Genomic DNA, 23,556 nt, shown 5'->3' on the forward strand with positions numbered 1-23,556 from the left:
CTCCGCCTCCCGGGTTCACGCCATTCTCCTGCCTCAGCCTCCCGAGTAGCTGGGACTACAGGCGCCCGCCAGGTCGCCCGGCTAGTTTTTTGTATTTTTAGTAGAGACGGGGTTTCACCATGTTAGCCAGGATGGTCTTGATCTCCTGACCTCGTGATCCGCCCGTCTCGGCCTCCCAAAGTGCTGGGATTACAGGCTTGAGCCACCGCGCCCGGCCAGTTCTGATTCTGCTCCCACACCTGGGATTCCACCAAGAAGGCTAAAGCTGCCTTTCTCTTTATTTGTGAAAAGCAAGCCATCTTGGGGCAGGAAAGCAGTGAAGGGACTCGGCAAGTAAGATAGAAGGCGCTGGAAGCTCAGCCATCTCACCCCTGCCTTGGCCTGCACTCACGTGAAGAAGCAGGACAGACAGAAGAGCCCCATCCCCTCCCACCCCCATACCTTTCCAGCTCCATCCCACCTCTGCCACCAAAACATTCCTCACAGGGCCAGAGGGAGTGCCAAAAAGGTAAAAAAAAAAAAAAAAAAAGGCAAGAAAGAGGCTATTGGGGATGAGGGGACACCCAGAAGCCCCTTCCTGGAGGAAAAGCCACTCCTTCTGCAGTTGGACTCTGGGAGACTGAGACCCAGCCCTGCCCCAGCACCTCTCCAGTGTGGCCAAGTAACAAGGACCAAGATGCAGGGAAGCTTGGAGAGCCTGGGCTACAACAGATACAGACCAACAGACAGACACAAACAGATGGGGGCCACTGGGCAGGGTTGCCTCTTATTCGCTGTTCCAGCCTCGACTCATGGCCTGCACCACAGCCCTGTAGAGCTGGCTCCAGGCGGCCCGTGTGGCTGGTGTGAAGGCAGGGCCCAGACACTTCTCCAGCATGTAGAGCAGAGATTCACCCACTGTCTGCAGAGGCAAGAGGCACCTTGTCACTTCCAAAGCAGGAAGGCACTTGTCCATTCCACAGGTGAGAAAACTGAGGCCTAGGGCTGATTAGGGCTCTTGGGCCTTTTTTTTCTCCTGCACGGAGTCCATGCTTCCTGAGCAGGGTCCTACCCAAATCCTTGGGTATCACATTGTGCCCACCTTTCCCTCTAAATGTGAGGCTTTATATCCTCACATTTTTCACCCCACTCTCGGTCTTGCAAACACCCCATGAGTGGGGTCAAGACATTGCCTGGGACCTCCCAGCTTAGACCAAACCAAATCATTGCCCCCAGACTTGAGTTTCCTCATCTGCAAGGCAGCAATGATGGGGTTAAGAGTCTGGGCACTGGAGCCAGATAGACCTGAGTGCAGATTCTGACTCCACTCTTCATCAGCTGGGTGACCTTGAGTAAGTTATGTAACCTCTCTGAGCCTCAGCTGCTTCATCAGTGATACAAGGAAAGTAGAAGCTCCACCTCCTGGGCCTGTTGGGATGATAAATGGGATAATCCAGAAAAAGCTCTTAGCACAGCATCTGTATACAGGAAGCCTACAATGATAATAGGCCAGGCACAGTGGCTCATGCCTATAATCCCAACAGTTTAGGAGGCCGAGGTGGGCAGACCACTTGAGCCCAGGAGTTTGAGACCAGCCTGGGAAACATGGCAAAACTCCATTTCTACCAAAAAGTACAAAAATTAGCTGGGCATGGTAGTGCATGCTTGTAGTCCCAGCTATGAGGGAGGTTGAGGTGGGAGGATCACTTGAGCCTGGGAAGTTGAGGCTGCAGTGAGCTGTGATCACATCACTGCACTCCAGCCTGGGCGACAGAGCAAGATTCTATCCCCAAAATAAATAAGTAAATAAATAAATAAATAAATAAAGATAATGGCTCTCATTTGCTATTATTACTCATAATAAAATAAGGTTTATTTATCTCACAAATATTAACTGAATATCCACTGTAGCCCTGGTAGATCAGGCATTGTGCTGGTGCTGGGGATGGAGAGGAGGACAAGACCAACATAGCTCCTTCCTCAAGGTGCTCACCATCTGGCAAGGTGACTGGACTGTGCGGCAGACTGTCATATCAGTTGCCCCCAATGGGCCACACCTCAAGGATTCATGCCCTTGAGTAGGGTCCTTTCACATTGACACTGGGCTTATCCATGTGAGTGGCTTTGGTCAATGGGACATTAGCAAGAGTGATGCAAGCAGAGGCTTTATAGGTGCTTGCACACTGGGGCCTGCCCTCTAAAAACTCCCTCTCAGAACTCAGCTTCCATTCTATAAAGAAGCTCAGATAGACTAGTGAATGACAACAAACCGCAGGGACAGAGCTCAAAGGCTGACAGGCCTTGGACATTCTAGCCTCAGTTGAGCTCCCAGCTAAACACAACACACAAGTAACTCCAGTTACACCATGCAGAGCAGAAGAGCTGCCCAGCTGAGCCCAGCCATGAGAAATCGGAAAGCATTGCCATAGTTCTAGGGTTGTTTGATACATAGCAACAGGAAATTAAGCAGACCAGCTAATCCCAAAGGCTCCTTAACTTTTATGGTTTCAAAAGAAGCCATGTCAGAAAAGAGAATTTGGAAGCTCAGAGAGGTCAAGCCCATGTCAGGGCCACACAGCAGGTAACAGATGCAGGCCCACAGCCCTGGTTATCTAAGGATATGGGAATGGGAGACAGAACAGGTGGCTAGGGGAAGTCTGGGAGAGAGAAGTGGCCCCAGGCCAGGAGCTCTGGAGAGAGTCAGAGCTCCTTTACCCACCGAGAAGGAGCTGAGCTTCACACCCACTGCCCGGTGCTTCCTGCCCAGGCTGGCAAGGTACTCCTCCAGTGAGGACAGGTCTTCCACATTGGTCACCGCAGCATCAATCACGAGCATCACCTGCCAAGGCCAAGGCAGCAGTGAAACAGAGAGGCCAGAGCAGCCACATCTGCTCACAATCACAGCCCAAGGCATGAGAGGGTCCCAAAGCAAGAGAGGCCAGCAGGACCCTCAGTTTCCAGGATCAGGGGTCAAAGGCAGCCTGTGTCTACTACATATAGGGGGCACACAATACATGGTGGCCAAACTACTAATGTTACACCCATGAAGGAAGCCTCTCTCCTCTGAGGAATTCACATCTCTAAACACACCTACTGGAGAGTGTTGTCTGCTGGGACGAGGAGAAACTGAGGCCCTTTGAGAATCATGAGATTCTAAGAAAATCTCAGCCTGGTTTTCATAGGCAGATAGTTCCCAATGATGAGGATCTGTGCTAACACAACCTATGGGAGCCAGGGGACAAAGGCAATGACAGAGGCTGGGACCAGCTCTCTGAACACAGGGTAGGGAAAGAGGCTGATTTTGATGTCCCAGACCAATCCAGTCCAGAGGGAAAGGAGCTGATACCCTGCTTGGGGGAACAGGAGGGGAGTAAAACTAGGCCTGGGGCAGAAAGTCATTTTCCCCATTCTCCACCAGGGAGGTGCTTTGCTGGATCCCAGAGGTCACAGCAGCTCTGCCTCCCTCTCACCTTCCTGATGTGGTCCAGGAACTCAGGTGAGGAGAGACAGTCCTCTGGGCTGGAGAACTGGCGGCAGTTGTACTGGAAGAGGGGCAGCAGGTCAGGCTCCAGGGCAAACAGCCTGTGGGGGTGAGGCCCAGGTGTTAGCCCTGAGGTGTGAGCCCCTGCAAGCCCCAGCAAGCCTGGCTGTCCTGGAGTCAGAGGGCGGGGGTGCCAAGCCGGGTCTCAGCTGCAAACCACAGCAGACTCTCCCACCTGGCACTGCTCCCTGGTCAGCTTCGGTAGTGCCCCCCTCCTCACACCTTCTACTGGCTCTGGGCAGCATCCTAGAAAGGGCAAATGTGTCCCAGGGCCTCTGGTACACAGGAGCCCCTCGGTGAATAGCTGAAGGGTGTGACTTGGGACAGGAAGAGGTCCCCAAACAGGAAACCTGGAGTTATATTGTGTGGAGAGCTCTCGCGCGCGCGCGCGCGCGTGCTCTCGCTCTCGCTCTCTCTCGCGCGCTCTCTCTCTCTCTCTCTCTCTTTCCTGCGCTGAGTACTTTCCGTGTGGTTAACTTTTAACTGTATTCCTCACCATCCTAAGCAGTGGGTACAACTGTTACCCCAGTTTTACAGAGGAAAAAACAGAAGCCCGGCGAGGTTAGAACTCGTCTAAGGTCACACAGCTTGGATGTAGTGGAGCCACAGCGGGTGCCAGAGAAAAAAGTGAGCTGGGGGAGTCCGAGGCAGAAGCAGAGGCTCTCCTCGGCATTTGGGAAGTCTCACCGGGTAACTGAATTTTTTCCCCTTTTGTTTTGGGGGCGGTTTTGCGGAAGCCTAGGCAGAAGTTCTGGGCTGCTCAAGGGTGTCAAGGATTGGGAACACCACGGTGAGGAAAGCAGTGCCAAGTTGGTGATGGCGGAGGGGTTACCGAGGCGGTTGGAGACTGGCCTTCCCTTCCCCCGGGGCCTGTGCGCCCCCCCACCCTTCTCCCCTGCGGTGAGGCTCCCGCATCTGTCACCCCTTCCCCGGCATCTGTCACCCCTTCCCCGGCGGCTCTCTGGCTCTTTCCTCGGAAAGGTTTGTCTTGTTGGTTGTCAGGAATCCACACACCTGGAGCCAGACAGCTCACACATGGGCGCAGGAGCTCGCCCCACACACCTCCCCTCCCTGGCCCTCGGGGCACCCCAGTACCCTGATACCTGCAGCGGGGTGCACCCCTGCAGTCACACGCAGGAGGCACAAGGCGGGGTGGAGGCGCCGCGCGGGGACGGAGGTCCACCCGCCAGATGCGGGGAGATCCGCGGGAGGAGACCCCGCCCGACGCGGTGAGCCCCGCTGGGAGCCGGGTGTGCGGCGTGGTTGGCAACAGGGAGAGAGGCAGAGGGGCTGTGCCATCCGTCGCCGCGCCTCGCTCCTCTGGCGCACATCTGGCAGCCGCCCCAGAGCCCCGGCAGCGGCCAGTTTTCCCTCCTTCGAGGCCGGCCCTGTCGCGTGACCCCTTTCCCGCCGAGGCAGCCTCCACCCGCACCCCCGGGCGCTCGGGCCGCCCTCACCTGGCGAACAGGACGGTGCCGTGCTCCAGCGGGCTGCGGCTCACCGCCCGCCAGCTCTGCCGGATCAGCTCGGGCTCTGGGCGCTCCATGCTGTCCCGGGGACGCGGGGCGCGGGGCTGGGACCCTCGGAGCTCGGGCGCCGTCACCTCACGTGCCGAGCCATCTCCTCCGCGACGGCCCCTCCGCGCCCGGTATGCCCCCCGTGCCTCCGCCCGGCGGGGGCCGCAGCCGCTCCTTCCCTGGCGCGGGAGAGAAGAAGCGGACGGCCAGCCGTAGGTGGAGGCACCCCAGCTGTGCTTCCGGGGACCCCGCTCGGCCGCAGCGCCCTGCGCCCTGCGCCCCGCAGCCGCGAGAGCCGCCACGCCCCGCGACGCCCGGGCTGGGCGCTTTAAAGCCGCCGCGGCCCCCGCCCCCTCCAGGCTAGCGAGGCGCGCGCTCCCTCCGCCAGCCGCTCTGGCCAGCGACGACCTGGTGGCCTGCGAAAGGCCTGGCCTGCAGAACGTAACAGACATCGCTGAGGCTCTCCAGGCCTCAGTTTCTCCTCCCAAGCCCCGAGGGCACTGTGTTGAATTTGGTCGCCTCAGGTAGGCGCCGCGTGCGCCCCCTCTCCACAGGCCCCTCAACTCACGCATTGCCGGAGGCATTTGAGTTTGCCATCCACCTGGCCTGCAGGTCAGGCCTGGGAGGCGGCCTAGGGGCCTAGTTCTAGGTCTGACTAGGGCACCAGCACACGTTGGGGACCACCAGGGCTTTCAGCCTAGGGACAGGGCCAAGACCACAGCCATTCCCAGCCAGTCCTGGGTTTTTTTTTTTGAGACTCCATCTTTAGAAATCCCTGAGATCAAGTTCCAATCCCAGCTCTGCTTGGCCAGGGTGGAAACTTAATTCTAGCTCTGCTTGGCCAGGGTGGAATATTGAGGGAGTTCAGCTCTAACATTTTACCATTCCATGATTTAATTTTAATTTTAATTTTTCACGTCTCCCCTCCCCGGGCCCTCCCCACTTCCATGATTTTTAATTTTTTTTTTTTTAATGGAAGTACTGTTTAATTTTTCGATAGAAGTTCAGATGATAGAATCCATGCTCCTCACTCAGGGTGTGCAGTTGGCCAACTGTCAACTAGAACTAAACTTTTCTGTTTCAAAGCAGAAAGTTCCTCAGGCCCCAGCCCGGTGCTGGTGGCCCAGGTTAGGGAGAGCAAGTCCATTTCGCCTTTATTTCTCTCTCATTATTCCCTCAGGGGTCTCCAAGCCTATCTCCTCTGTCTGTCCACACCTCTCTGGGCCTGTTTCCTCAGTTGTGCAGCAAGGGGGTTGGGTGGCAAGGTCTCTGGGGCCTTTTAGTCCACCTCCTTTGGTTCCATGGATAGAAGGTGGGTGTTCCCGAGCCCCTGCTTATGAACAGCTGGGGCTCCATGCCCAGCCCTGTGTTAGACATGGAGTGGTGAGTCCTGGTCTTGAAAATGTCTCCTTCTGGCCCTGAATCAGAACTGAGTGCCTCAGCAGAACTCTTCTGTCCTGCTCCCAGCCATGCCCCAGGAAACCATGTAGCTGTTCTCCCTCTTCCAAGGACTCAGGAGTTTGTGGCATCCCCTATTCTATTTCCCATTTCCTCACAAATCTCTGGGCTGGAGCGGGAGAGCAAGGCTGTAAGGCAGCCTGGAAATGCTGGTGTCCTAAGGTCCAAGAGGTCTCCAAGCAAGAGCACAAAGGGATGGGGACTGACGGACAAGACGTGATTAGACTTCCAGCCTGGGGTCTTGTGGACCTGCAGCCAGGTGCGGCAGGTCACAGGGCAAGGCCATGTGTCACTAGTGAGCTTCACTCTTCAGTGCCCAGATGCCCAGTGCTCTGTACAGGCCACCTGGCTGGTCTAAGGTACCCCACTCTACCCAGCTCACGCTTCTTGTGAGCAGTCTCCACTTAGGACCCATCTTGCTTCCTCTCTCCTCTGGCCAGGGTCTGGAGTCTGATGGGGTAGTGGGGGTTAATGGCCCTAGCTAGTAAGTGGAGTCAGCACTCAAACCATGGCTTCACTCTTTGTCTTCCTAGAGCCAGGAGATACGTGCTAAGTAAGATAAGCCAAGGTAAGTGCACTCTATTGCTGGTTCATTCAAGAAAGGCCTGAGAATCTGGATGGGCCTAAGCGACGAGAGTGATGTATTCCCCCCACCAGTAGACCAAGGGTCTGAGCCCACATTTGAGGGGCTGGGTAAAAGTCACAGGAGTCTCCTCCCTGTGGGTCATCCGCCCAGGAGGTAAGAACCTAGAGGAGAGTTCAAGTACTGCTCCAGAGCCAGTGCTGGTAACTGAGGTCCATGTATCATTAATAATACAGAGCTGGCATTTATGTCTAGACACTGTTCTGGGCACCTTACTTCATTTCCTCTTTTCATCCTCACAATAACTCTATGAAGTAGGTGCTATTTATCATACCCTCGTTTTACAGCTCAGGAAACAGAGGCAAAGAGGTTAAATAACTAGCCCAAGGTCACATAGGTAACAAGCAGTGGGGGCAGGATTTGACCTCAGGTCTCTCTGGCCCATCCTGTAGGCCTCCATGCCTCCCTTGCTTTAATGGGCTGTGGCCAAGAGCCCCACCATAGTTCGGACGAAGCCATGGTCACCAGGTCTGGGTCAGCAGTGTGCTGGAGCCAGCGTTTATATGGCTTTCAAGAACCAACTGTACGCATCTTTTTCCAACTTCTCCTTCAGTGGCATCAAGTTGGTAGCTTAAAAAAGAACATGCTGGAAATATTTACACCATGGGAATTGGCAAATGCTATACACACCAGTTTTTTCTCCCAGAACACCTGTTGTTAAACATCTACCAGCACACACTGATCTGGGTGCACCTGGGAGAGCCTGGAAAACCTGGGCCCTAGATGAGCGGCTGCCAATGCATTAAGCAGAAGGCCCTTGGGAAGGTGCTGCGTCAGGGACCTCGGGCTGAGTGCTCAAGGCCTTCCCTCCAGGGTATCTAGGGCTGCCAGGCTGTTCTAGGAAGGTGCTTCTAGTCCCAGGACCAGACTAGAGAGGCAGAAAAACCCCAACTTGGCACTGAGTCCTGGCTCTACTATTTACTCATCGCGAGACCTTAAGGCAAGTCATTTAATCTCTCATGAGTAGAACGGGCACAAAAACATCATTGACTTCACTGGGCCTTTATGAGGATTAAATGTCAGAGATGTGTTGAGACTTTGTAAACGAAGCTGTGCTACTCAAGGAAGAGCGACTTGACCCCTTCCTAACCTGCCTGTCGTAGGCATGTTCCACCTCCTGAATACCCACATGCCCCTCTCTCCCCACCAGCCCCCACCAGAGGGTGGCTAGGCAGTCCAGAAGCCCCCCAGTTCCACAGCACAGTGCTACTCCCCTCCCCGACTCTCTGTCCAACACTCAGGTCAGCTCCTGCTGCCTTCAGATCCTTAGCATCACTCCTCATAACAGGAGACCCCTGTCAAGATGCGGGCCTCTGTTAGGCAGAATGGCAAGTTGCTCCAGTGCTGGGACACTCGGCTGTCTGGGAAGGGGACAACTGTACCTCTTCTTCTTGCACTCTTTTCTATGCCGTGTGAGCAGGTTGAAAGAGGACAAATCAGAGGTCCAGCTTCCTATGTATTTTGGAATCAGTTTAAATACACCAAAATGATGACCAACATTACTCAAATAACTGTATACATAGGGAGGTCCAAATGCCCCCTGGAGTAATCAGGCTCACCTGCCCAGCCCAGGGCCTCTGCTGGAATTAGATCAGCCTCAGACATGACACACGGGGTGGTTCCTGCACTCAAAACATTCTTCTCAGGGAGGCCTTTCTGGGAGCCAGAGGGCAAGTCAGATTCAATTAAGTACAAGCACAACAAGGCATTCAAAACAACTGCTATTTATTATAAAAGTCAGTGGCTTCTGATTAGAAGCCTTTTTTTTTTTTTTTTTTTTTTTTTTTAAACCAAATAGGCTCAAGAAGCTGGATGGAGGTTGAACTGACTGACGAACATCTTCCTCCACCAGCAGTTTGTGGGACACATCACGTTTCTGCCAGTGCTAAGGCTAAAGCCCATATTCAGAGAAGCACCCTGACAGCCTTTCTCCAGCATCTTGCAGAGAACAGAACCTCAGCACTCAAAGCTAAATCAACCCATGTGACCTTGCCCCCAGAGAAGCACCTGCCAGTTTGGGCAAGGAGGAAGAGAAAGTGGGCAGGAAATTCTCCTTGGCTCCGTAGAAGGCAGTGGGAGCCCGGGGAAGCGTTCGGCCCCAGTGCAGCCTAACTGGGAGGGAGGGATGGGTAGAGGCTGCTGGGCTTCTCCTTCCTCACCCTCATGCCGGGTGGCTGCCCCTCTGGCTCCTTCAGAGCTCCTGCCTTCCAAGTTCCTACTGAGAAACAAGAAGGCACAAAGGAAAATCAGCCGCCTCCTGGAGGTCACTGTGGGCCACCCGCTTTGCTAAGAGCCAAGCACAGACCCCTGCATTCTACCTGCAGGAGAGCCCACCCGGCTCAGAAGAAAGCAATTCTGCCTGTGGGGAGGCAGGAGAGGAAGGGAGGGGAGGGGAGGAAACATGGTGAGGTGGAGGCAGGGAGCAGAGCTTCTCCATCCCTCCTCTCCTTCCCTGCCAGAAATGCAATTAAGCAAGCAGCCCAGACTCAGCCGCACAGACAGCGCTTCCTGCTGGGGGAAGTCAAAAGGGCTGTAGCGGTGGGAGAGGGAGGTCATCAGGCCCCAGATCTAATTAACCAACCTGCCTTGCTTTTGATGTTGCTGCATTTCCTCTATTAACATTAATGATGGTTGGTTTGAATGTCCAAGCATGGCCAGAAGCTTTCCTCCCCACCACCCAGTAGGTAGCACAGCCTGTCCCTGGGACCAATATCCAGTCTCCGTGGCAACCACCTCCCAAAGATGCTTTAAAGAGATCTGACCCTGTCAGAGTTGTTGGGAGCTACAGAGGAGGGAAAATGGTGTGTGGCAGATTCATCATTAAATCTTGAAGCATCAAAGTCCTCTGAGACAAAAGAAATATTTTGTCATGCACCAGGAAGGAGGAGGCAGGCTGAAGGGCTGGCCTTTACCACAGGGTTTTCTTCATCCCTTTCGGGGAGGAAGTGGAAGGGGCAGCTCTGAGCTTCTTGTTTGAGCTGCAGAATGGTAGACGCAGGAAGCTGGGATGCATTTCTAGGTGCCATGGGTCTTCATTGCTGCAACAGTGACAGAGAGAAAGGGAATTGCCCACAGAGTGAGGGAGGGGTGAGCAGAGGAGGACTGTAGAAGTGACACTGGGAAAGCTTAGCAGGTGACAGGAACATTAGTCTGAAGAGGCCAGAGTCCCCATACCCCAGCACCATGCAGATTCCCTGTCCTGTCTCTCACCTACCTTGGGCGCTAAGCCAGGTTCCCAAGGGCTCTCCCAGCAGCCAGGAGAATGCATCTGCCTTGCCCTCCAGGCCAGGCCAGATGCACTTGGAGAGACCTGGCCTCTGGCACACGGGGCCTGGAAACACTGAGCAGCCCAGGATAGGACATCATTCCTCCCCTGAGTCTTACAGTGTGACAATCCCAAAAAACGAGGAACCAAGGACTAAGGCAGGCGACCCTCCGGAGTCCGGTGCTCTCTGTGCATCACAGGCAGGGAGTCCAGCTACCTGCAGCCACTGGGGGGCGTGGTGGGAGCCAGGCCCTCCAGCTCGGGGCGGTGTGCCTTTCTCCACGCTGGATTCATTTGTTTGTGGGAGGGAGGGCAACACAACTTTGACGGTCCCATCTGCTCTGCCTTTGGTGACATCCCAAGGTGAGGTCAGTATTCTCTGCCCTCAAGGCCCTCTTAGAGGTCTGAGAATTTTTGATGGATCTTACAAACTAAAACCAAAGAAATCCAACATGAAAAAAATACCAGAAAATACTATAGCCTGGACTATTTTAGTTTATGACACTCAGCTGTCCACAGTTACATGGCTTGTATTCCACAGGGATATGGACAATGTGCCCTCACATACACACGCACCCACACCCACCCTCTGGCACCCATCTTCCCCTGCGCTCAGCACGAGGGAGCAGCCTGAGAGGTGCTGTCCTCTCTGTGGTTCTGTGGTGCTGTGGACGGAGCTGCAGCTCTCTCCCGGCTCTCTCCAATGCTGGGTTCCGTTCCCGCTGCACTTCCAGAGCTGGGTCCTGGTGAGCAGAATTCTTCAGGCTCCTTAGGCAGCTTCCTCCTGGCTGGAAGGGTCCAGTACTGCTCCCCAGCTGGCTCTCCTGGGAAGTCCTGGACCCAGGATGGAATCTTTGCAGTGGCCTCAAAAGTCCCATGAGTCTAGCCACCTTAGTCCTGCCATCGGACTTCGGGGGTCCTGGGCCAGGGGACCAACCATCCCGTAAGCCAGAGGGTGGAAGAGGTAGAAGCTGTGAGAGAACCAGCAGGAAGCAGTTGGCACCCCCAGTGCCTCAGCTGAGGGGTTTGAATTCCATTCCTCCTGCTGGAGCTCTGGAGAAATTCCCCATCGCCAAGCCCGGTTCTCTTTCATGGCCTTGTCCCGCTGGGCACACTGTAGCTGGACAGCTTAGTAGATGCTGACTCAGTGATAATCGTGGAAAGGGCTCTTCCCAAGAGGCCCAGGAGGGCAACCCTTCTAGGGGTCTCGTTATGGGCTATTTGGCCCGGGGTGTTTGTCAACATGTAAATGTAGCCCTCTTAGGCAGGCATGTGCTCACAGGTCACAGGCCCAGCACCAACTGGGGAACCGGGGAGACTTCCAAACAACTCTCCCTTCCAGCCACTCAGCCACACACTCCCCATTCCCACCCTTCCCACCCCACCCGCTGAGAGCTGTTCCAGAAGGGGGCCACAGTGACTAAAGAGGGGTACCCTGTCCCCCATTGCCACCTGGTTCCCCCCTCACCCCAACAGCTGTTCCGACAGGGGCCATGGTGACTAAAGAGGGGTACCCTGCCCCCCATTCCCACCCTTCCCCTCTGGGAGCTGTTTTGGCAGGGAGTCACTGTGACTAGATGGGTACCCCTCCAGGTATGCTGGGATGGCACAAAAGCTGAACCACCAGCAAAAGGGGAAAAGGCAGATTAAGCCCTGCTTCTCCTACCTGGCTGCACATTAGGATCACCTGGGGGACTCTGGAAACCATGGCCCCACCTGGGCCGGGGTGAAGCAGAATCTCTGGGCATGGGCACTGGTGGTGGTGAAAGCACCACAGGGGATTCTCGAATGCATCAGGGCTGAGGCACCACTGAGCCCACACTGGGAGGGCACGTGAGGTGCAGGGATGCTCACCTGTAGGCGGTTCCCAGGAGCAGGCTCAGGATTCCCACCACGTGTATGCCTCTTGCCAGGGGCCAAGAGGCCAAGCCCCAGGCACAGAGCCGCAGGAGGGTGTCCCACAGAATGCCTAGAGCAGAGGAGAGGAGAGAAACCTGGAGTCAGCCAGGCAGGGGATGACTTCTGGGCTACAGAAGAAGGAGCCACTCCAAGTCAAGGAGCAGAGAGTCATTCCCAGCACTGCTGCCCCACCGTGGCTCCCCTCCACCTGCTCTGTCTCCCAAGTCCAGGTGGGTGGCACTGACCTGTCAACATGCTTGAGAAGAGCATGGCTGGGAAGTAGTGGTGGAAGTAGAGGACCCGGCCCATCAGGAAGAACGGGAAGTAATGGAGTGTCCAGCCAAGCAGGACCTGGCCGCCTCCTCGTAGCAGGACCTGGGACAACCCTGGGCCCAAGCAGCACAGCCCGGTCAGAAGACAAGGAGTGGGCAGAGATTCCAGGCTCTGGTCCAGCTCTGCCCCTTCCTTGCTGTGTGACCTTGAATATGTCACATCACCTCATTGGACCAACCCAAACCACGCTACAGAAACTGGAAGAAGAGAGAAGCTGGGGCTTGAGAACTCTGGTCAGGGTCCAGCCTAGTGAGGCCTGGGTACCAATGGCAGGTGCACCAAGCACCAGCAGGAGGCAGCCCAGCCTCTAAAGAAACCCCTCTACACCTGCAGACAGCTTCACTCCCTACTTCCACCTCCCACATCTTTGCTGCCACACAGATCTTCACAGTGGCAGACAAGCGCTAAGGTGAGGTCACAGGTGAGGATGGAGTGAGGGGGTGTCTGGGACTATGACTGTTCAGACAGAGAGCTGCAGAGGCAAAAGGGCCTGTGTGACTGTCTCAGGTGCTGTGGCCCATGGTCTGGCAGCCAAAGTTACCAAGAACAGCACTGGGATGGGAACCCCATAACCCTGGAGGCTCCTCTCTAGCCCAGAGAGGACAGGGCCATGGAATAAGGAGGTGACAGAAGAGAAAAGAAGGGCAGCTGTGTACATAGCATGGGGCTAAAAGTGAGGCAGTGGAGTCAGACTGCATGGGTTTGAGCCTCAGCTCTATCACTTACTAGCTGTATGTCCTGGGGCAAGTTTCTTAATCTCTTGGTTCCTTGGTTTCCTAATCCATAAAATGGGGGTCATAATAGCCAACGCTCTAGGGTTGTTGGTAGGAAGTAAAGTGTTTAACACAGCACTGGGTACTTGGGGGTTATTAGCTTTCAAAAGCAAAGGATAAGGGAAGGTGTGGGGTGGTAAGCGTAAAGGATGGCCCATCAGCAGGCAGCCGGCCCTCCCCAGGGGTGCAGGCACTCTGCCACCACCAGGTCAGGGGAGGGAGAGCCCCAGGGAACCTGACCTGCAACCTCCGCTGGCAGCTGTGCCCCTCTCTGTATGGCTATAGCAATGATGCTCCCTGAGAGGAGGTAGAGGGCGATGCTCAACAGATTCAGCCACCAAACCACCTGTGCAGAAACGGGAACGGGCAGATGAGAACGCAGCCACTCTCCATGGGCAAGTGCTCCAGGGCCTGAGCCAGGAATGTTTAGGCACTCACCGGGTTGCCAAGCAGATAGACTCGGAAGTCTGTGTCATTGATCCCTGAGAAGCGTAGGCCCTGTGGAACGGAGATCACCCTGCTGACCCAGGTCCAGCCCATCCCTGGCCACACCCACTAGGGGGAGGAAGATGGTCTTCCTTCACAGATAGGGAGGCTGGACATGAGGCTCAGGCTATGCAAATTCTACATGAGCTCTCCGGGAAGGCAGGGTCAGAATTAGGGCAGAAAACAGAGCCCTGCCTCTGGCCAACCCATCCCAGGATGTGCCTGCCCTAGCACACCCACCCCCACCTCCACCAGTCTCCCTGATCTCGTTCTTGGCTCCATTTCCTGGGAGGAGCCCCAGCCTCGGATCCTACCTGATAGTTGATAGGCCAGTGCCAGGGTTTGGATGTGAACTCATTGTCCTTGGGTTTGAGGCCACTGTTCCCCTGCATGAAGGTAGCAAAGAAAAGCTAGTCAAGACAGAGATCTGGAGGGTTGACAGAAATGTGAGGCCCAGGTTTCTCTGATACAGGGCCAAACGCCGAGCAGAACCTTCTCTTCTTCCCTTCCCTTGCAGAGAAGAATCAGGGATCATTTGCAGCCACTGTCTGCCTGCCTACAACAATTGCTTTACTTCTCCCAAACAAGCCTCCATTTCCCATAAGGGGTCCATTCCAACCCTCTACGCTAGGGAAAAAGAAGGGAAAGGGGAATGAGGAAATTGTTCCAATGGGTACAAAATATATACCCATCTGCCAAGCCAAGGACAAGGTGTGAAAATGATGGGAGAGGGGATATAAAATGAGGCTTACTGTCAGGCGTGGTGGCTCATGCCCGTAATCCCAGCACTTTGGGAGGCCGAGGTGGGTGGACCACCTGAGGTCAGGAGTTCGAGACCAGCCTGGCCAACATGGTGAAACCCCATCTTTACTAAAAAATACAAAAAATTAGCTGAGCGTAGTGGTGGGTGCCTGTAATCCCAGCCACTCAGGAGGCTGAGGCAGGAGAATCACTTGAACCCGAGAGGTGGAGGTTGCAATGAGCCGAGATCACATCATTGCATTCCAACCTGGGCAAAAAGACCAAGACTCAGTCTCAAAAAAAATTTAAAAAATTTTTTTAAAAATAAGGTTTACTTATTTGTTCCCTTCAGGGGCCAATTTCAAACAGAAAAGCGGAAACTCTCATGCATGCCTAGACTTGGAAGAGGTACTTTAGCCTAGTGTTTCTCCACCATTTTTTTCCCACTACTGCCCCTCTACCAGAAGCATTTCTAGACAAGTTTTTCCCTAAACATCCTCCATGACATTTTAATACTTTATACTGTACATCTCACTTGTGCTTCATACATAAAAAATAAGATTTTATTTTATTTTTTTCCCTCCAAGAACACATTTCATCTGCTGGGAGAGAAATCAACCCCAATGCATGCTTTGAAGGACCCAGACACAGCTTCCCTGATCCAGCAGCCAAGAACATCTGCTAACCTGTCTCCACAGGGCAAACCAGGTCTTTGCTAAAACAGGAAGGAGTAGGGTCAGGATCCGGGATTTTAACCACTAGGACTGGGGTCAGCCTCATCACTGGGACAGACTGAAAAGGCATTTCCCCAGAAGAGGAGTCAGCTGCCATGACTTAGGTCGGAGCTTCTCCACCTCAGCACTCCCGACATTTCGAGCTGGAAGAGTCTTTGTTGTAAGGACTGTCCTGTGCATTGTAGAGTGTTTAGCATTCCTGGCCTCCACTCACTGAATGCCAGTAGCACTCCTACCCTCAGCCCCTCAGTTTCCCAGCCAAAAATTTCTCCAGACATAGCCAAAAGTCCCGAGAGGCAAAATCGCCCTCAACTGAGAACCACTGATATAGCCTAAGAAAGATCCAGAAAGTTCAGTGGACTGCCACCCAGTGCCTTAGGAATCCAGTTCATCAAGGGGCTGGGAAGAGTTTACAGGCCTCTGCATGGTGGAGAGGTTGTGCCTCCAAGGTCAAAAGTGCACTGGGGGCATCAGACACAAAGGGGACAGCTGCACAGTCCCTGAGTCACTGTGGCCCTTTGAAGGACCTGGGAATGAGGAATGAATCATTCTGGACCCCTGGAGCAGTTGCTGAGGGAAACCAATTCCTTCACAGTGTACAGTTTGGTCCCAAACCCAAGGACTCCAGCCAGAACTGTACCAAGCCAAGGGAATCTTATTCACTACATTAAACTCTGAGAAATCCTGCTCTGTTGCTAAACTAAGAGAGAGAGGAGGCCGGACGCGGTGGCTCAAGCCTGTAATCCCAGCACCTTGGGAGGCCGAGACGGGCGGATCACGAAGTCAGGAGATCGAGACCATCCTGGCTAACACGGTGAAACCTCATCTCTACTAAAAAATACAAAAAACTAGCCGGGCGAGGTGGCGGGCGCCTGTAGTCCCAGCTACTCGGGAGGCTGAGGCAGGAGAATGGCGTAAACCCGGGAGGCGGAGCTTGCAGTGAGCTGAGATCCGGCCACTGCACTCCAGCCTGGGCGACAGAGCGAGACTCCGTCTCAAAAAAAAATAAAAATAAAAATAAAGAGAGAGAGAGGAAAGAAAAATCTGCAACCATCACAGGCATATGTACTTGTAAGTTGTTCTCTATGGCTGAAATCTAGATGGGCTCATTCCTGCAACTGCACCAGGCAAGGCAGCCTTCTCCTCCAGGTCCCGGGCCACTACTCAGTCGGCAGAAGAGCCCTGCCCCTGCAGTTTCTATAGTCTGGACTTAGTGTTTTCATCTCTCTCCCCTCCCTGACTCTTTGTTGGCCAAATAAGAAAGCTCTCCTATTTCCCTTTTCTTCTCTGACTCTACTTCTTAGCTAATGAAAGACAAAATGAAACTCCTAGATTTAGTCTTAAAATTTGACCCAGGCCCAGAATGATATTCTGACTGACAGGCACATGTTCAAAGAGCTAAGCCGTCAGGCCACAGTGACAGCTACAAGCAGAGAGTCAGAGAGGAAGTGACCCAGAGATGCTTAATGTCAACTCATCACCTCCCAATGTGCAAAAATGACAAAATTTGAATTTTAAAAATTTAATCTGGTGAAATAAGTCAACTATATTTCCTGAGTACTGCTTACATAATCACTTCCAGGAAAGTCCACTTGACAATGGCTTACCAGGGGAAAAATAACAAGTGCTCCACCTCCCTGCAATGCTGTGGGTAGAGGGATAATCACAGAACTGGCTTGAGACATTGATTCTTAAACATTATTCCTGCAGAACACAGGTTTTCCATAAGCCAGAATAAGGGGCTCTTCCACTAAACAGCAGGATGACAGCCGGGGAAAATTTAAGCTAGTGAGTAGAATTTTCTCAATTTAAAGATTTCTTAAACCTTTGATGCTACAACTGCTGTCAGCTACTAATGACAGACAGCACAAACAATGTCTTCGAAAATCTTAAAAAAGAATCAACCATGCCCTGCCTAAGCAGTTTCTGTCCAGGAATATGAGTGGGCTCGTGGCTGGGATTTCATGCTGCATATAAACAACACACTCAAATTAGCTATCCATCCTAACTGATCCTGATTTCGTATGAGGGAATGAACTATCAGTATCTCATGATCTTCAACCAAGAGAACTATGATTTTCAGGGGCTCTGCCACTTGGACAGATTTACAGATCACTTAGAGGTGGAGGAGTGTAGTGGTAACTAGCAGTAACTCTAAAAGCCTACCAGCCTGGCTCTGAGGGCTGGATCTCCCTCCTACACTTAGCTGTGTGATCCTGGGCAAGTTCCCTGACCTCTCTGTACCTCAGTTCCCTCTCCTGTAACTGGGAATGACAGCAACCTCTACATGATTGTAGTAAGTATCAGATGAGTTGATAAATGTACAGTGCTTCGTGTAGTGCCTGGCACATGAGCTGTACAAGCATTCACTGGTATCATCAACATCACCACCATCCTCATTCTGTGGTGAGGGAAATGCCTTTGAGGATCACAGAAAGCCGTAGTGAAGACGCTTTCAAATTTCTCCACAAGGGGGAATGGATCTGTAGCATGGCATTGACTTGTGATCCAAATTCATGGCTGCCCAAAAGCTCTTAGAGATGCCATGAAATGAGAAGGGGACACATACCCGGATCATGACCATGTGGGATTCTAGCAAGATCTCAGGAAAACTGGGCTGCAGCACATTCAGGCTGATGTTTGGCACTAGGGGAAAAAAAGGCAGGAGAAAAGCCTTTGTCATACATTCTCTCCTCTCCTCAGTCTGTCCATGGTATCCACATTCCCACCAGAATACAAGTGCAGCCTTGCTGACAAATTGACAACTGTTGAAGAGACAGAAGAAAGCTTGGCCCAATTCTTGATCATTTAATTAGCTGTATGAAGAACTCATCAGGCATTCTAAGAAATGCAAAGGAAATAGACAAGGAGGCTTCAGCTGCTTGGTACTCCGACAGCTCTCAGCACCATCACTTTTCACCGTGATACTGGCTCAAATGCTGCTCTCCTATTAGGCATAAGGGACAGCTGCACAGCCCCCAGTCACTGTGGCCCTTTGAAGGGCCTGGGAATGAGGAATGAATCATTCCGGACCCCTGGAGCAGTTGCTGTCGGGACAGGGACCAAGTCTGTCTCCTCACCAATATGTCCACAGGGCCCCACATGGTTCCTGGCATACTTGATACAAGAGTTGTTGAATTAGTTGATTAGTGGGTTTGGCTAGATTGGGTGGGAAGAACAAAATGAAGGCACACATAAGCTTGAGGTGGGTAGTTTAGGAAAACAGATGATGAATCCAAATACTTACTGAGTTGAAGCTGACAATGCAGTGGAAATATCAAATTGGAGCTTGGGTGTAGAGATGTGGGGCACAGATCAGGGTTGTGCTTGTCACTTTCTATAAAAGTGTTGGCTGGATATGTGGGGGGCGGGGGAGCGACTCTACACTGAGGCATAAAGGGAAAGTACCAGCTTGCGCCAAGCCTGGAGGCTGGGGAGGTGCCCATGGTGCAGAGGAGAGAGGAGCCCAGAGGAAGACGAGACAGATGGACCTGCAGATGGCCACTGGCCACTTTAGAGAGAGGAGTTTACGGAGGGAGTAGATGAGAAGGAAAGGAGTATGCTATGTAGGTACAGACAACTCCAGAAAGAGAGTGTTCACAAGGAACAAACAGCAGCAAGTTGAAGGCATAGCAGAGTCTACAAACGCTTACTTTTCTAAGATAAGGGTTTCTTATACATGTTTCCCTCCAGAGCCAGCCCAGAAAGTGACCTCACTCACACTTGGGATTGATATGGTCCTCCACATTCCAGATGGAGTTGAGGGTTTCTTTCAGGTATGGGGTGCAAGTAACTTCCAACTGCTCCCAGCCCCTGTGAAAAGCAGAAGTCACAGATGTCTCTCAGAAGACCTGAAATCCACCAGAGAGCGGCACTGTCTTCTGCTCTTAAATCCACAGGCTCCTTCTCTTTTCCACCTGGTGGCCATTATTTCTTCATGTTCCATGTTGGACAACTATCCTAGGATAGTCCAGCATACAGTAGTCCCATTTTTGAAAGAGACACAGACTCAGAGAGTTATTAGCACCAGCCAGATGCGAAAATGTTGAACTATCAGAACACATAAAACACCAAAGCTTCCCTGGAGTTCTGTGCTCCATAATACACCCGATGCCTGCTCTCCCTCCATCTGCCACTAAGAACAAGCAGACAGGAGGCGAACATGAGAAAACGAAAGCTTCTGGCATACTCCTTGTAGAGTGAAAAGAAAATCAGGACCCTTGATTGGGACAGCAAAACCCTAGAGACTTACCACTTGGGCAGAACCTTTCCCGAGGAGCCCAGGACACAACCTGTGACCAAATGGATGAGGCGAATTCGACTTCTCAGCACTTTGATCCGGTTTCCAAATTTTCTGTTTACAACCTCAATCCGCCAGAAATCATTTGAGTCCCCTGTTCCATTCTGCCACAAAAGCCAAGAAAAAAATACAAAGAAAGTGAGGGGACTTTAGAGAAAATATGTCAGAAAGGGAAATGGCCACCTTCAGATGCCACCATGTTATGAAGATCAAAGACCAAATCGGGCTCAATGATAGAGATGGGCAAGGTTACCAGAAGGCCAAAGAAATATCCCAGGTGACTGGCATTGTCCCAAAACTAACTATTATAACCAAAACACAGTAGTATGACCCCTGGAACCAGAAGTCCAACTCTTCACTTCATAGAACTGGAGTTCAAGTTCTAAATAGATGTCTTTGCCCTTCAGTCAAACTCAAGACATCACTCTGAGCCAACAGAAACAGATCTGGGCCATTTGCATCCATTACCTTGGCCATCTAGGTACTCAATCATCTAAGCCAGAAAGGTCTGGCCTGGCTATCGCATTTTGGAAATTAAGACGTGTATGTCTAATTCTTCTCAGAAGATGCCCACAAAGAAGATGAGAACGTTCACAGTCTTGACCTAGCACAATGTGGGATGAGCAAACAGAAAAAGGGCTGGGAAATCCACCTGAAGGCCAGAATCTGTATACAGTTTTCCACTAGTAGTTTTTGTCTTCAGTTACTCCCAAAGCCATAAGTACTCATAGAGCTTTTACTCTATTAGCTGCATCTCTTTGAGGTAGTAAAATACAAAAGCTGCAGAACAAGGAAGTGATACTTGAAATAAAGCTAATGAGAATTTGGGATCTGGCAAAAGAGAAACACACATGTTCGTTGGGGGCCATATTGTGGGTCCTTGTTTTCTATGTCCAAGGTGATTTTAAAAGAGATCCAAATAGTATTCATATTTGATATTTATTAAGTATCAGAACATGTAAATGGCATGGTTATTATGTGAGGAGAGAGATGGAGACAGACAGACTTCATAGGCTGCTTTTCCCACAGCAAGCCTAGCCAAAAAGCTCCCAAATGTTAAGAGACTCCCTGTGCAGCCTCTTATCCTCAGGAACATTCCAGAAGTCTGGGGAGGTGATATCCCACCACACAACCCTAAGCCAAGGCCCATAACTTTTTACATCCTGCTCACACCCCCGTTGCTTACTTACTATGCCATAGCCGGTGACCTGATAGTGCTTCCGGGTCAGGGGGGCCTCATGATAGTGACTGTGCAAGTTCCGGGAAGTTCTAGAAGTTAGAAAAGAGAAGTGTCATTATCCTATAGAAAGAAGATGTGCAACATTTCTTCTTTTACCAAGGATGTTCAGAGTCATCTGTCAGGATAAGAAAAATTAGAATCTGAACTATTAAATCCAACATATCAGGAACTTGTTTCCTATTTACTCTCAAGAAATATCGTGAGAACTGGAGAAGAGATGAGCCCAAACCGGGAGAGACAGATGGTAGGAGCACTGGACGGCATGCCAAGAAAGGGGCTAACTTTAGGTGCTGGCAGGGAGGTGGGGGGCGACTTTCACACATTTAGTAGCTTTGAAGCACTTAGCTTGCCTGACTTAGGAGGCAGGTTTGAGGAGAGGAAAAATTAAAACTTGTAATCTGCATGGCCTGAGCTAGGTAACCTCCTCACTGCCCCTTACTCTTTCTGCTCCCATCACCAGGTTTTTTAAGTAGACATCTGTGGAGGATGAGAGGGATTTAATTTAGCTTTTATTTATTTAGTTTTATGTAACAACTCTCACTTTTATCTGGAACGAGTAATAAATGTTCATTATACAATTTGTGAAAATTTGCAAAAGTAAAATTTAATTACAATAAATTTTATTAATGACAAAATGAAATTTATCTAATAAAATAAAATTTTAAGTATTCAAAATCCAGCTGACTCAGAAAAAAACCCACAGCTAATTGCTTCTCTCTCTATACACACACACACACACACACACACACACACACACACACCCCTTGATTTTAAAATTTGTATCCGATAATTCCAGTCTATGAAATGTTTACGGGGCTGCTCCTGCTCTCTGTCGTTTCAGCTTGTTCTCGCACACAGTGCCCTATTTTCTTGTGTGCTTTGTTACTTTTGGGCATGTACTATTGTCACTAAGAAACTATTTATGGGAACAAATGACAATGTCTTTCCCCAAAGAGGGCTTACATTTGCTTTTAGCCATGCACCTAGGAGACATGACCAATCTAGGATCATGTTCATTTAAACTCACGGCTTGGAGATTCTGAGATCATCCAGGTGACATGAATTTGAGCCCCAAGTTCATGTGAGGATCAAGTTCCAACTTCTCAGGAACTAAGGACAGTTCGCCACCCAACCCCCAACACTTAGCTGGGTCCTAAAGTAATTCTTCCTGGGCACAGGTGCATAGGGCAGATTTACCCTTACCCCAAGCCTTTGGGGGTTCCAAATACGGGGAAGGATAACTTAATAAATTTACCACTTTCGGTGAGCCTAGAGGTTTGACTTTAAAACCTCTTCTCTCAAGAGGCAGCCAAAAGTCAAGATTGTGGGATCAAAGCAAAAGTGGCTTCAGTGTCTCACTTATTTCTCTGGATTCCTCATTTCACTTAGGTTTTGGCCTGGTAACTCTTTAATATCTTGTCAGCCTTTTTATGCTCTTAAAAGTCTTTATATTATTCCAGCATTTTTAGTCATTTTCAGTGAGAACACTGGTTAAATAAGCTAGCTTGCCATATTCTCAGAAACAGACTCCTACGTCTTTCTAAAGGCAGCCACTTAAGAAGCAGCTTTGGGAGCCGGGTGTGATGACTCACGCCTGTAATAGCAACCATTTGAGAGGCTGAAGCGGGAGGATCGCTTGAGCCCAGGACTCTTGAGGCCAGCCTGGATAACACAATGAGACTCTGTCTCAAAAAAAAAAAAAAAGCAGCAGCAGCTTTGGGCAACTCAAATTTTCCTCTAGGAAATGGGAAACTGAAAGGTCCCCAGTAGGCAGGGGCAAAGGCTGGCCTGCAATTTCATCACCTTCATAAAATGCTTCTCCTATTCTCGCACTGCAGCCTTGCTCCATTGACCAGAGCCTTATCAAAATCTAACTTCTGTTTAATTCTTAAAATAACTGCCTCCCCTTGGTGCCCATACCATTTATTTATCCAAACTGCAAATAGACTTACTCTTTGTGTTCTAGTCGAATAATGTCTCCATGTCTCACAAACTCCACTGGGAAGGAAGGGTCTAGGGGATCTGCCAAAAATAAACAAGCATTGATATCCAAAATCACTTACCAGGCTAGTATTAATCAAGGGCCAACTGGTAAAGGGTTACAGTACCATGTGGTATCTGCTAGAGGTATAACCAGGTACTCTCAGACCAGACAGGAAGGACCCCTAAATTGCCTTGGGGGACTAGAGAAGGCTGTCCCAGAGACAATGCTTCAAAAAACTCCTAAAGGAAAGGGAGGATTTTGTCAGGTGGACAAGTTGGGGAAAGGCACTAGAAGTGTGAAAGAAGAAAACTTCTGGCCGGGCACAGTGGCTCACGCCTGTAATCCTAGCCCTTTGGAAGACTGAGGTGGGCAGATCACCTGAGGCCAGGAATTTGAGACAAGCCTGGCCAACATGGTGAAACCCCATCTCTACTAAAAATACAAAAAATAGCCAGGCGTGGTGGCGCACACCTGTAGTCCCAGCCACTCGAGAGGCTGAGGCAGGAGAATTGCTTGAACCCGGGAGGCGGAGGTTGCAGTGAGCCGAGATTGTGTCACTACATTCCAGCCTGGGTGACAGTGCAAGACTTTGTCTCCAAAAAAAAAAAAAGAAGAAGAAGAAGAAGAAGAAAAACTCCTTTGATGAATAGCAAATGGGTTTCA

General features: G+C 51.4%; 2 protein-coding genes across 10 annotated transcripts in view; both read right to left on the reverse strand.

Moving 5' to 3' along the window:
- Positions 1-171: 171 nt before the first annotated feature.
- Positions 172-5,361, reverse strand: NGB (neuroglobin). The gene is made up of 4 exons (XM_017880628.1): positions 4,978-5,361; positions 3,450-3,561; positions 2,699-2,818; positions 172-901 (listed from the first exon to the last, which is right to left on the reverse strand). Exons 1-4 carry the CDS (start codon positions 5,064-5,066, stop codon positions 767-769), a joined length of 456 nt encoding a protein of 151 aa, XP_017736117.1. The 5' UTR covers positions 5,067-5,361; the 3' UTR covers positions 172-766.
- Positions 5,362-8,846: 3,485 nt separating this feature from the next.
- Positions 8,847-23,556, reverse strand: part of POMT2 (protein O-mannosyltransferase 2) — a 50,861-nt gene continuing 36,151 nt past the window's right edge. For 2 of the 9 annotated variants that reach the window (XM_017880629.1, XM_017880633.1), the window contains 12 exons: positions 22,862-22,931; positions 20,860-20,938; positions 19,622-19,773; positions 19,091-19,182; positions 17,939-18,015; positions 14,209-14,280; positions 13,847-13,906; positions 13,649-13,754; positions 12,548-12,688; positions 12,258-12,372; positions 10,990-11,237; positions 8,847-10,834 (listed from right to left, as the gene is read on the reverse strand). In XM_017880629.1, the coding sequence (XP_017736118.1) occupies positions 10,800-10,834; positions 10,990-11,237; positions 12,258-12,372; positions 12,548-12,688; positions 13,649-13,754; positions 13,847-13,906; positions 14,209-14,280; positions 17,939-18,015; positions 19,091-19,182; positions 19,622-19,773; positions 20,860-20,938; positions 22,862-22,931 (1,247 nt within the window). In that variant the 3' untranslated portion in view covers positions 8,847-10,799. Of the gene's footprint in view, positions 11,375-12,257; positions 12,373-12,547; positions 12,689-13,361; positions 13,412-13,648; positions 13,755-13,846; positions 13,907-14,208; positions 14,281-17,938; positions 18,016-19,090; positions 19,183-19,621; positions 19,774-20,859; positions 20,939-22,861; positions 22,932-23,556 lie in introns of all 9 variants that reach the window. The other 7 variants (XR_001887081.1, XR_001887080.1, XR_001887083.1 and 4 more) reach the window with 7 other exon arrangements.

The sequence above is a fragment of the Rhinopithecus bieti genome, unplaced genomic scaffold, assembly GCF_001698545.2.
Source record: "Rhinopithecus bieti isolate Rb0 unplaced genomic scaffold, ASM169854v2 scaffold_11380, whole genome shotgun sequence".
Taxonomy (NCBI): Eukaryota; Metazoa; Chordata; class Mammalia; order Primates; family Cercopithecidae; genus Rhinopithecus; species Rhinopithecus bieti.

Excerpts from the sequence above, each read along its gene's own strand:
- NGB (XM_017880628.1), bottom strand. The coding sequence starts at position 5,066 with ATGGAGCGCCCAGAGCCCGAGCTGATCCGGCAGAGCTGGCGGGCGGTG. Across the intron at positions 2,819-3,449 it reads TCCTGGACCACATCAGGAAG|GTGATGCTCGTGATTGATGC; the intron begins GTGAGAGGGAGG and ends TGGCCTTGGCAG. Across the intron at positions 902-2,698 it reads TGAAGCTCAGCTCCTTCTCG|ACAGTGGGTGAATCTCTGCT; the intron begins GTGGGTAAAGGA and ends TTGCCTCTGCAG.